This window comes from Argopecten irradians, chromosome 1 (assembly GCF_041381155.1).
Source record: "Argopecten irradians isolate NY chromosome 1, Ai_NY, whole genome shotgun sequence".
NCBI lineage: Eukaryota > Metazoa > Mollusca > Bivalvia > Pectinida > Pectinidae > Argopecten > Argopecten irradians.
In genome coordinates, this window is record NC_091134.1 from 48,035,726 (window position 1) to 48,048,928 (window position 13,203).

The following is a 13,203-nucleotide window of genomic DNA, read 5'->3' on the forward strand; positions in this document are numbered from 1 at the left end:
ATTCAATGTTTAAAATCGTCGTAGTGTTTCTGTAAAGGCGCCATTATAGACATTATAGACACATTTGAATATGAGAGCAGTACACAGATGAAATGAGTTGCATCATAAGCTGATTGACCTTCGAGGACATTATAATGATATGATAATACTAACCTTATGTTTGTACAGGAAAAAATTCATTAAAAATTACACATAATTCCAAAATTTCCAAGAAAAACGAACATTAAGCAATTATCTTCCAATGTAAATTTATGAATGTTTAATCAAACATAAGCGATATTTTGGGCTAATAGGGTTTTTGTAGTGTAGTGGAAATTACAAAATAAACGGAAAAGGGAAATGTCAGCATTCATAAACTATTGATCTGAAAGAATAATGCCCTTTTCTTAGATTCCGGAGTTGATAATCTCCCATTACAAACAACACGTAGTACTATGGGAGCATTACTGATGAATCCTAAGACGAACCACCTGTATAGAACAGTCTTGTCCTGTTGATGCTTATATCCTGTGCAAGTTCATTAGTAGAATGTCAACAAAACAACTACAAAGACGGTTTCAAAATGGCTAAATTTTAAATGATAATACTATAAGATAACACATGTATTAACATTCGCATAACATTATACTCTTTCAATCACTTTTGAGTTATGTATAGGATTTATTTCAGGAATTTATTAGCATTTGAGTGATTAATTTGCATGTGGTTATTTGTTTTGTTGAACATGGGCTAAAGAATATTTCAGAAAACATATTTTACTTATCCTATGGCCTAAAAAGCTTTTGGTAAAAAAGCATGCTGTAAATCGGGCATTAAGCGAAATTTTCATTACTTTTTTTTCTAAACATTTCCGAAAAACTTTACTATATGAATACTACGATATTCATACGGAAAATGTTCAAATATTCAGAACCAACACCTCGAAGGAAAATGAGAAACAAAATGAATAAAAATCAAACAAACAAACAAATAAAATACTTTTTTAATTCAATGAGTTGAATTTTGTTAAATTATTTCAAAACACTTCGTACAAATTTTTCGTTTGCTATGGAATTATACCCTTGACAACTTGATAGTTGAGGGGAAGTAACTCGAAGAAAACTTGAGGAAAACGATAAAGAAAATGAAAAAGTACATGAAAGTAGTGAAGTATTGCATTTTAACAATAAATCATGCACTCTGCTCTTTTTAATATGAGCACAATTTGGAATAAACAATGATAAATAATTTCTTTGGCGCAACATTGACCACTGACAAAAATGAGGAAGCATATAATTATATGCATCATGCTGCTGTTTCCGCTATCTACACTGTAAGGGCCAAAGGTATATAGGCAACACAACTGATCGAAGCAGTTAAAATAATAATAATAAAGTTAGTTGTATGAACTTAAAAAAAATTCTGATAAGATTTTTGTCATGAAAAAGTGACAGAACAGAGTCATGGGACTGAAAGAGTACGGCATTACGCACACATCTTTGACATTGTATATACAAGGACGTATATGAGTCTCACTTATAAATCCTTGGTATATACAATTACATTGTTCTACATACACTTATATAATTCATTTTTGCTTGTTACGAATCCTTAAATATTTTAGCTATATTCAGCTCTGACGGAAAAACAACTGTGATTTAGAATTTCAGTACGTGTGCCTATTCGACCGACCCACTAAGTGTCTTTTGGGGATGGAACAGAAAGACAACCTTTGGATTTCTTAACCTTCGTCAATCTCAAACAGTCTTTTCTTTTATGTTAACCTCATCCTTAAAGAGCTTTACCGACAAAAAGCAAAGAAAAACATGCATCATAACATATTTAAATCAAGATTGATGGCTTAAAAGGCAGAACGCAGAGGATGAGTCTACATTTGACAGTAATTCCAGCAATATCACCAAAGAGTTTGAAGCCTCATATTATCATTAATAGTACACACAGTACTATGAACACAGTTATACAGTATATTCTCCTAATCGTTAAAACGATCAAAGGAAATGGTTACATTATCACGACACCAATGAAAGAAAACCGATATTTCAAGGATCCAGCGTATAACAACACTAGGTATTCACAGGAGGAAGAAACATTATTCTTTATAGCAAAAACTACCTTACAAATCAAGTTGAGTCCATACCAACAGACTACAAAAATATTTATAAAAATAAATTATTTTTATATTATTTAGATAGCAATAATAAATGGGATTAAAAAAAGTTTTAAAGATGATTTTACTACATTTTAATTAAATATGTAATCGATGAAAAACATTCTTAATCAATTACTTTTCTTTTGAAACAGTTCTTTTGTGTTGGAACATATATGTTTGAAGGGACGCAACTCTTAAAAGTTGGCAGCATGAACACATAGAAAGTATATCATTAAATAAGTCTAGGTTCTCATGTAACACTGCACTAGATATAAAAATATTGTGCCCTTCAGCTTAAACTCCAAGGCTTAAACAGGGCAGGCATTTTAAAACAACGTGGATTTTGCACTAAAAAATATTGAAATTCAAATATTTTTTACCGATCCATTATCAAAATTGATATATTGAACCTAAATTTCAATCTTGATTCCCCAAGCAATATAATTCTTACTTAGGAATAATTACCAATTTTTACTTTTTAAATTCATAATCCTGGGCTCATTATACACAGGGACCATTTAGAAGGTATATTTGTTCATTTATTTTGTTGTTCCCTGTAAAGATATCTTGTCAAATAAACATTAATATTTGTGACATACAAATCAGCAGTAGGCATGTGGTCATCACATTGACAAAAAGAATACATTTCAGCTTGAATAATATTTTGTTCAAGACCAAAAACGTTGTTTATCGTAAAAGGAGAATAGTAATACAGGAAGCATGCGATGGACGATGTTTTCAATTTCTGCTTTAACTAAACTGAACAAAAACGGAAATGTCAATAAATAAATGGTTGCAACCTAAATAAGAGAATAGTTTTATTTTCTAGATTAAAGTGTTTCTATCAGACAAATGCATTTATCGTAACGTAATAACTCGGGAATGGTAAAATTGGTAACTACCTCGATACCACGAGTTCATACAATAACGACTCTTTCCATGTTATTTAATCTCGTTACTCTAAATAATTATAGTCTCCTACTACATGTACATCTTTATTTGAAGCATTGCCGCTGCGATTTGTTCCGGGGGCACGGAAATAAGTTGGTTTTTAAGTGACTACTTGAATCGAATAACATAGAAAGCTTCCATCACTGTGATAAGTCTGATATGGCTATCCTCCCTTTACACGGTGTTAAATGTGTGACAGGTGACACACTGTGAAGCAAAATAGTGCTTTGATTATTCAAATCACTGTAGTTACTTGTTGTATTGTATTTGGCACTTTAATTTTAGCATTAAACAAGTGTCGTGCATATCTACACCCAATTAACAACATCTGCCACTCAGAAGAAACGATACTCTTTTTCAGAAAAGGAAGACTATGTGCTATATTTGTCAATATTTTATTGAAATAATTCAATTACACTAGGATTACATTTTTCATGACTTAAGTGACCATTAAAACTGTATTTTCATTGAACACTTTCTTTTTTAACTAACGTTAGATCAGCTAGATCGAAATTCAAAACTCTGGCATTCACACTTGTTCAAGAATAGAACATATGAGACTTTCTTAGTTTTGAAGAGCTGACATTTTTAATTTTGTATACGAATGCTACTTTATTTGAAAAACGATATTAAAAGTTTGGTAAACATTTGAAAAGGGGAAAGACATATATAAAATATAGATAACCAAGAGTGACAGGTTTATGAATAGTAAACTTTTATACGTGTTAAGGCCTGATTCTTTATCTTCCATTGTCTTCCTTCAATCGTGTTTATCTGTAACAAAAGAAAGAGGAACTTTGTTCTCTTATTTATTTTTAATTTACATGATCAGAGTCAATACACATCCCTGTCGAGTGCCCCGACCAGGAATCGAACCCTGAACTAACGTCTATGAGCCAAAAAACATGCTCCGTTAGCTGAGTGACAAACTAAGTTTACTATTACATACAAGCCACGTTGACCCGATTCGTTAACTTGCTTTCCTTGCGATATCACCCCAATACTCTCACACCGCCTTCAATCGCTATTTTCTTGACGCCAAAGTAGAAAAAATGGTAATACACATTCCTGTTCCGCCGAGTTTCCCTGCAGTGAATCTAACGTCAGCACCCTATCATACGGTTAGCTATATATATAGTGTGACCCAGGAATGGTATACGACCAACACGACCATCGCATGGGCCAAGTTCAAGTGCTATAGCCTAAGACACATAAACTACTCTGTCATTGTGGTCCGGTGTTTCTTGTTTTACGCTGTATTAACATCAAAATACCACGGCTCAATGTGACGTTCTATATTGAACAGCTTGGAAGGTCTACAGTCATAACCAAATAACTCACAGTCCTGTTCAAATATCTTACTTAAAGCTTCCATGTCTTCCTTGTCAACAGTGGAAAATGCTTCTAGCATAGCCTCTTCTTTGTTCTTTTTTGACACGCTTCTGTCTTTCGCATCTCCGATTCCTCTGTATAACAATTCTTCGAACATTTCTTTTGTTACCGTTTCACTTTTCTCTCTCGATATCGGATATTTAGAGTTTTTACTTATAATACCCCTAATCTGAAATTTTTTCCACATTAGTTTTTGCGCCTTGTAGAAAGATACCCCACAAGATTTGTAGCGCTCCCGAAATCCAACCAACATGCCTGCTTGGTCACGTATGGTATCATCTACAGTCTGCCCATGGAAATCCGTTTCAAGTGACTTTCTTAGCCTTGTTTTGCCCATTCGATTTAAAAGGTAAATCGTGTCATTCGAAAGAGTTTCCAGTTTGCCTATTATATCATATTTGTATAGGCATATATCACAATGTTCATACTGAGGTGTAAAATGGCCGTTCCGTTTATAATCGCTCTTATCATCATGCAGAACCAACTTAACGAATTCTTTGAAGGTAAGGTCATGGGCACAATGTAAATCTTTCCTTGAAGGGTTCTTTCTAACATATTTCACGCCAAACGGAGTATAAGAGGTCCAAAACATCACATTGGGAGAGAATATTTTGTCAACATAACCAGAGAACAACCTTCCATATGGTTCTCGAACAAACAAAAATGATAATGCATTCTCGGCAAATGGAATTCGCTGGTAAGCAGGCATATGAAGAAATGAATCAGATCTTGATAAGGATGCCATCACAGAACGATCAAACGGTGAGTTAGCTGATGATTCTCCTTTTACAATCTGGGAAAAAAAGAGAAATTATGTTATTGGAAATGAACGATATTGTCCCAATTTCATTCAAATTAGGCCTAACGGAATTTTGAAACGGTTTATTAGGTAACGTATATATACAACATCATTCCATTTAATCATTTTGATAGTCATACTTAGATAAAAGCAGTAAGTATCGATAAATCAGCAATCTCCTCGATTGTTTCTAACTATATTTGTTCATTATTCTCAACGCATTTACCCTTATAAAATGCATTAAAGGGACATGAACCTTAAATAATTTGTTCTGTATGCTTAGATGTGGTTTTGAGATGTTTATTGAATATTTCATTACAATGATTGGTTATCTAAAACGACAGGAAAACGTGGGGAATACCTTCCTCAAAAATGATAAAATTAGACCGTCATATTCTATTTTTGGAACACAAAATGAAAGCTGGCCGAAAGCGAGGTGATAATGAACAACAAACTTGCTGACGTGACAAGTCAATATTAGTTTTCCACATTTTAAGATTATTTTCTAATTAACGATGGTTGACAAAATAAGTTTAAGCCATATTTGTTATAAAACAATTTGTATTTAGCGTAAGAATGATAATTCAAAAGTCAAACGAGACTTTTCATTCGATCATGACAGGGCACCGTGAAGGGAGGTTCCTGACATATTGCACATATGTACATCACGCAAGTATAAATTGAGGAGTTGTTCCCGTCTCTTGCATTTCAGCGATCCATTTATATTTACCTACTCTCCCAATCGCGCACGTTATTGACTCTTGACGTACACTGCTTACTATCGGAATTAGTTTGTGTTCGCTTCACCCACGTTTTTGACCCACCATTTTGTTTACATGCATTTAATTTGTGCAGTGCATTGTGGGAGGTCAGTAAAATTCAACACTACTATACTATCGCTACAAAATTCGACCGGGCCGGTTCAAAATACAGAAAGGTAGAATTTCCATTATTTCCACAATAACTGAAATATATTACTTATAAAATCTATATGGTTTATTTAGGTTCACGTCCCTTTAATGTTTGCGGTTTGACAAGATAAAAACTTCTACTGATAATAGTATAATTCCAGCTTCGAAAGTCTTATTACACAGTATAGTCGGATGATGTACTTGGTACAAAATATTACATATCATTATCAATCAACTTTACTTATGAAATTGTTTCGTTTTCATAAACATATGTCAAAGTCGCTGAAATGGTTTTTGTTCTGACTGGGAAGAAGTGATAAATAGGTACATATGTTTAATAAACAATGTTTTAAGCCTCAGGGTACCGACTACTTGTCTGTATTTGTCTTCACAGTGTTCTAAGCCTCATGATACCAAATATCTCTTATTATATTATATTTATATGTTTCCTTACTAAAAATAGCATTGATAGATAGCACACTTTATTTTAAATATGGTCACCTACTCTACTCCCCCTTCTCCCCCCTCCCCCTTTTTTCTGATTGGCATGTAATTTATGGCACCTAATTTATACTGTTTAACATATTATAATGATATATTCAAATTATCACATATGAAAGAAAACATAACTGTTTGTTTATGTAATAAGTAAGGTTTGTTTATGAAATAAGGACAATATCAAGATTATGTATATCTTGAATCTAAATTAATTTCATCTCATTCAAATCCATTGATATTAATGATATATTCCATCTTCAATGATAGTACAGTTATTTTATTACTAAAATTTGAATATAATATCCCTGACTGGATCCAAAAATACATAGGTAGATGACCACTGGCAAATAAGCCATTATGGACATTTAGGTCTGTATCCTATGTGTGGATAGATCCAGTCATTTATATTATATTCTAATCTCTAAATTATGATTATATATATTTTGAAAAACAATAAATTTCGTACGATGGCCCATTTGAGCCTGTCAAATTACAACTACCTGATTAAATAAGTTGTACATTTATAAATTGACAAAGTGTACATGACCATTTACTCTTAAGTAGTTGTACATTTATAAATTGACAAAGTGTACATGACCATTTACGGTGGGCAGGGCAAGGTATCGGCGTGAGTTATTGGGTGACTGGTGAATGGGGAATGTTGGATTCCAGTCTTGACCTTTGGTTCAGCTTTCATTAATATTGAGCGATAACGTGACAAACAATTAAGCGCAGACCACATCCCCTCGTTGCTTTCCGTATACAGACAATTATATCTGCTGAAGTCATGTTTTCAAGACAACATCTAAGTTGCATTTGTATGTTTATAGATAGAATTTGAAGACCAAATCCTATATAACTGACTGCATTTACAGGGAATGTCGAACTGATGATAGCCTGCGTTTTATTGTTTGTCACGTTATCGCTGCAATTTGAATCAAGGCTGAACCAAAGGTCAAAACTGGAATCTAAAATTCCCATTCACCAGTCTCTCAATAACTCACGCCGATACCTTGCCCTGCCCACCGTAAATGGTCATGTACACTTTGTCAATTTATAAATGTACAACTTCTAAAGAGTAAATGGTCATGTACACTTTGTCAATTTATAAATGTACAACTTATTCAATAACGTAGTTGTAATTTGACAGGCTCAAACGGGCCATCGTAATTTCGCACATAAGTATATTGGAGATGATATCTTAAATACTATCCTTATCCCAACATTATTCATCAATACAATTGCTACAGTATATGTTCATGGATATGTTTAAAATTAGAATTTTGTTGAATCATATGTATATACTCATTGTTACTAGGAGAAAACTAATATAGGCAATACCTGTTGTTTAATCCTTTTTCGTTGTTCGAAATAAAATTTGTTGAAATGAAATATTATATTTGGTGCGAAAAGACGATAAGTTTAATGGCGGAACTAAAAGAATAAGCTGCATACGACTTTTCGAAGCAAATCAGTCACCGAAATATACGCTTAGCTCCTGTCTTCTATTTAACTTCCCTTGCTCTCATGGAATATTACCATGCGTATCCAGGTCCTCACAATAAACAGTATTCTATTTAATTTCCCTTGCTCTCATGGAATATTACCATGCGTATCCAGGTCCTCACAATAAACAGTAACTGTCTTATGAAATAAAATGTAAAATTATACTTAAAGACTGATCAATAAGACGTACCCTGAAGACCCTTTTCCAGAACGTCGACGCTGACTTCTGTATAGCGCAATAGGCTAAGCGTTGTCTCTTATCGATTAATATACGTGATAAGGTATCTTTTTTGTTGTTGCGGCCAATATACTTTGACTTGTTCGCTGCACACATCTTTGTGATTCGATCTCTTCTCGTCTTATAAACATCCTCCAAATCTAGCTTTTCGCTATCATGTTTTATATGCTCTACAGCTTCCACAGCCGTAGTAACATTCTCCAAATCTGGCTTTTCGCTATCATGTTTGATATGCTCTACAGCTTCCACAGCCGTAGTAACATTCTCCAAATCTGGCTTTCCGCTATCTTGTCTGATATGCTCTACAGCTTTCACAGACGTCGTTACTCTCATATATTTGACCTGAAATAATCAGCGAAGATTGCATGAATAAGTTTGCCGTTTGTATGTTGACAATAGTAACATTAGTTAAAAGACATTCCAGTAATGTTACATTCTGTCAAAGAGGTATTTTTATTGACAATAGTTCAAAGTCGAGCACATCAAGAAATTATGTTTCCAAATATTTATTGAAAGAAAAAGTTAGTCACAGACATTTTCTCAGAACTTCTCAAATAGATCCTTATATTTATAGATGATCTATACGGGGATGTTTCTTCCTAACTGAACAGATATGTAATATGTCTATGTATGATGGATATAAAGCCTATCAGCCTACATCCACAATTTTAAATTAATTTTAATTAGATGAGAAAAGTTGTGTGATACGTGTTCATATTGTATTTTAGCAGGTTGGTGTGAATCATTCATGAATAACATGATAGAAAGGTACGGATTCACAATAAAAACTGTTACTAGGTTTTATAGATATGCGTATGGGGCTAGATGTGGCACAGATGAAATTGATAAAAATCTGGATTAACAAACAAAACTTACTGTAAGTATATACTAGGGTTGGTTTCTTGATTGTGTGTTGGAAGTGTGTTATCTTAAAATAAAGATGTGCAGTAATCGGATCGACATTGGTTAATCTACGAGTTGAAGGGAGATTGTCTGCTCACTATTTCACGCGATTCTCTGTTCATCCAGCACGAGAATTATATGATGAGAGCTAGATTCTGTTATTGAAAAAAAATATCCACGTCCACTCATTCCAACACTTACCAAGTCTATACCGTATAGCCGGATATTTTCGCGGGTATCATATATGTTCACGATTTCGCGGGACATGGCTGTGAAGTTTGATCCGCGAAATATTGAGATATGGTTGAACGATATCTACCCTTAAGGATGTACTCCTCTGAGAAGTCAAAATTTTCTTGTATTAAACTTTTTTTCTCATATAGATTTTTGGAAATAGGAGTTCATACCATGAAAGAAAATGGAAGAAAAAACATATGTCCGTGTGCTCGTTTTTGAGCTTTTGTAACTAAAAGATACCAAAATGACAAAATAGTGGATTTTATTGGAATTTAGCCGTTTTAACCACATACACTAGGATGTTTAAAGCCATAATTCCCTAATGAGGTTTTTGATATGTATGGATGTTTGTAGAATTTATTTTCAAGTAGTATTCATTGAAAATATACCAGTTATGATTAATAAGAGTCATATTTTTTTTCGAAATAACAACATATGCTACCCCTACCCCTTCATTTTGAGCTCAAAAATGCACCATTTTCAGCCATTTTTGTCAAATTTAACCCTTTATGGAAAAAGTTCTGGTATTAAACTTTTCTCAGTAGTTTGCATATCAATAGGGAAAGGGTTGTTCTTTCTAAATCAGGCAGAAAAATGGGGGGGTCCGTGTGCTTACTTTTTTGCTCCATTTAAATATTTATTTTTCAACATTTTTGACTAAAAAATAAAAGTGCTCAAATTACCATTAAATGTAGAAATAAAGTGACAAAAGTGTATCATTTCACACATTAATGTTCAATATTTTAATTAAAATGAACCCAGTGAAGATTGACAGCAAAAATTAACTCGATACAGCTGAAAATGTTGACGCGGTGATAATTTAAGTAAAAACAATTTAAGTAAAAAATCGGAAAACGGTGGCTCTACTCAAAGCCAAAAAAGACACAATTTCAAAATGGCCGCCAAATGGGCCATTTCTTAAAATCGCTGTGTAAAAAAATCTACTAAAAATAGAAATGTATTTTTCACAACATTTGCTACAGACCACATGCTATAGATATTGATAAATCGTATTTGAAAATCTCATAACGTTTTTGATCTATGTCGAAACGAGACTTCAACAGGACTAAAACCACAGAAGAATACATCCTTAAATCCAACATATCGCGAAAATTTAAAAAGCCGAAAATTGGATTTTCTCCTTTTAAAATCCAATCGCAAAAATTCTGGCCCGCGAAAATAACCAGCTATACGGTATACATACCTGTTACTGAAATGTCTTCTGTCCAATAAATTGACATTTTGTAATTAATTTGATTTCTTATGATTATTAATTGTGATGTTTATTTTACAACATCTTACCTCTGTTTCCTCCTTTTTATTATCTGTCACAACTTGTCTCTTCTTAGTAATATCTGGAATAGCACGATCAAATATTGATAAACCAGATCATATTAAGCAAAATAGCACTTGGACGACAATGTAGGATGATGTAATGTTCGAGTCATTCATTTATTTTAGAAACACATAATGCATTATGTTACATCGAAAACTCTGCTTCAATTATTGTCATCGTTTATCTTGTGTATATCTAAACAGAGTCGGAAAGATATAACGCGTCAAAAATATCAAAAAAGGCCATTACTAATGTTCTTATGGTATCAGAGAACATAATTGTAAAAATGCGCTTGAAAACAGCAGGAACAACATAAATTTCATCACACTTTTAAAACATGGAAGTTAACGTACATTATAAAGAGGACATGGGGAAAAACAAGCGCATAACCTTCGATTATGTTTCCTATAATACCCGTTTTTTTACAAGATAAGGCCAGCGCAAGAAAGCGTAGAGTCACCAGCAACAGTAGTACCCTTGTGCACAGAAATCCGGCATGATTTGTATAGAAACAACAAGACAGGTCTGTTGCTCGATAGATCCGTTCGTATCCACAACCTAAGTTTATCACGAGTTTTAACTTCGATACCACAAGGATGTAACATTTACTCCCCTCCCCCCCACCCTCACTTTCACAGAAATAGTAAGATCTAAGTAATGTTTCAAATATTCACGACCATGAATTTCAAAACATCATGAGTGGAAATAAACGAAATCCCTATCCCTGTTTCAATCACTTATTAATATACGTATAGACTAACATAGACGTCCGGAAGTTATACAATATATGCATTAAAAATGCCCCAAGAGTTCTAAGACTGATCCATTTAGATCGAACATGGTTCTCAACAATACAATAAGAGATAAAATCAAACAAGCGGTCATCAGCTATCATAATGAAAATTACTTATCAATTATAGCCCCAGAGATGGGTGGTCGGTGTTAATGCTATGGTGGACATGCATTTACAGGTAAGATGGTCATGTATGTCGGAAAGTGGATAGGTAGAAAATAAAAAGGTATACAACACATAATCTAGATTGCAGGACCCTCTGGGTAAATTTCATTTGATAATTGGTTCACCTTTAATGACACATTTTAGCAAACATGTCTTGTTTGATTTCCAACACCCCCAGGTATTATATATATTGATATATATATATATACATGACTGTTTCGTAACTATCTCGATAGGTAATAAATTCTGTCATACATATATTATGATAATATAAACATTAAAAATACTAAATCAAGCTTCATTGTCCACCTGAGGTCACTGCAAATATATGCAAGAGGCGTCATGACTGTGAAATCGACTCTTGACTAATTAGTTACAATAATTGTCAACTTTTAGAGTTCTGTAGCTTCACTGGAATTAAAGCAAAATAGTCCCTGAAGGCACAGTTTGTTAGATACGAATTCATTTACAGACTGGTATGACGTGGAGTCAATATATGTTATGTATGACACTAAATACATGTAGTTATGAGATAAGGGAGATAACTCCTATAGCTTTTTTTATCAATACATCCTATGAAGGTCATATCATTGATTTAGGTTATAGAACTTTCTAGAATTTAATCATGTATAAACAAATATGTTTGTAAACATGTTGATTTTAAGTAGAGATCTAGAATGATCTATTTCCAGAAAGTTATGTGTGTTTACTTGTTTACTGTTTTTAGTTAGATATTTCTAGAAGTAGAAGGTTCTCCAATATTCTTGAATTACGGTTTAGCTATATATACTCCAGCTGTCCAAGGCTAATCAGAACTGTAATGAGACCTGTAATAAGACATATCAAGAATTGTACAGCGCCATATAAGATTCTATTGGGAGAGCTATTGTGACTTTATCTGTGGATTATTACAACACTTTGTGTGGATTTTTTCATATTGCCTGGAACTTTACAAATCATCTGTGGACATTCAATTTTCCTTGTGGATTTGTGATTATTGTTAATTTGAAACCTGGAAGGATCAAGGATTATACCAGGACATTCGCATACAGATAAGTAACACTTTAAATCATCGTACTAGTCTTGTACCACCACCAATTACTTTAGATATTGTAAACCATCTCTGTATAATATTGTATATATAATTAAATTGTGTTTTGAATTTAGCTGCTGGTTTCTCCTTTCTGTCATTCGTTCATGTAACAGAATTGGGGGCTCTTGTCCGGGATCGATATTCAATTTGTGAAATCTAACTTTGAAAAATTAATTAAGAAATTTTCAAAATTTGTGTACAAACTTTGAGTTTACATTTGAAACCAACAGCT

General features: G+C 33.2%; 1 protein-coding gene across 2 annotated transcripts; it reads right to left on the reverse strand.

Annotated features, from left to right (window-relative positions):
- Window positions 1-968: 968 nt before the first annotated feature.
- Window positions 969-8,780, reverse strand: LOC138330661 (carbohydrate sulfotransferase 8-like). Of its 2 annotated transcripts, none has more exons than XM_069278212.1 (2): window positions 8,397-8,780; window positions 969-5,285 (listed from the first exon to the last, which is right to left on the reverse strand). In XM_069278212.1, the coding sequence occupies exons 1-2, from the start codon at window positions 8,775-8,777 to the stop codon at window positions 4,350-4,352; spliced, it is 1,317 nt and encodes a 438-aa protein (XP_069134313.1). In that variant the 5' UTR covers window positions 8,778-8,780; the 3' UTR covers window positions 969-4,349. The 2 variants fall into 2 exon arrangements, 1 of the variants encoding a protein (XP_069134313.1); XR_011209589.1 differs by lacking the exon at window positions 8,397-8,780 and adding an exon at window positions 6,022-6,128 and having other exon boundaries at window positions 5,169-5,285.
- Between the last annotated feature and the right edge of the window lie 4,423 nt (window positions 8,781-13,203).

Bases quoted from the DNA above. Each gene is read 5' to 3' on its own strand.
- LOC138330661 (XM_069278212.1), bottom strand. From the start codon at position 8,777: ATGAGAGTAACGACGTCTGTGAAAGCTGTAGAGCATATCAGACAAGAT. The intron at 5,286-8,396 runs GTACGTCTTATT...TTTTTTTCCCAG, and splicing joins TCTGGAAAAGGGTCTTCAGG to ATTGTAAAAGGAGAATCATC.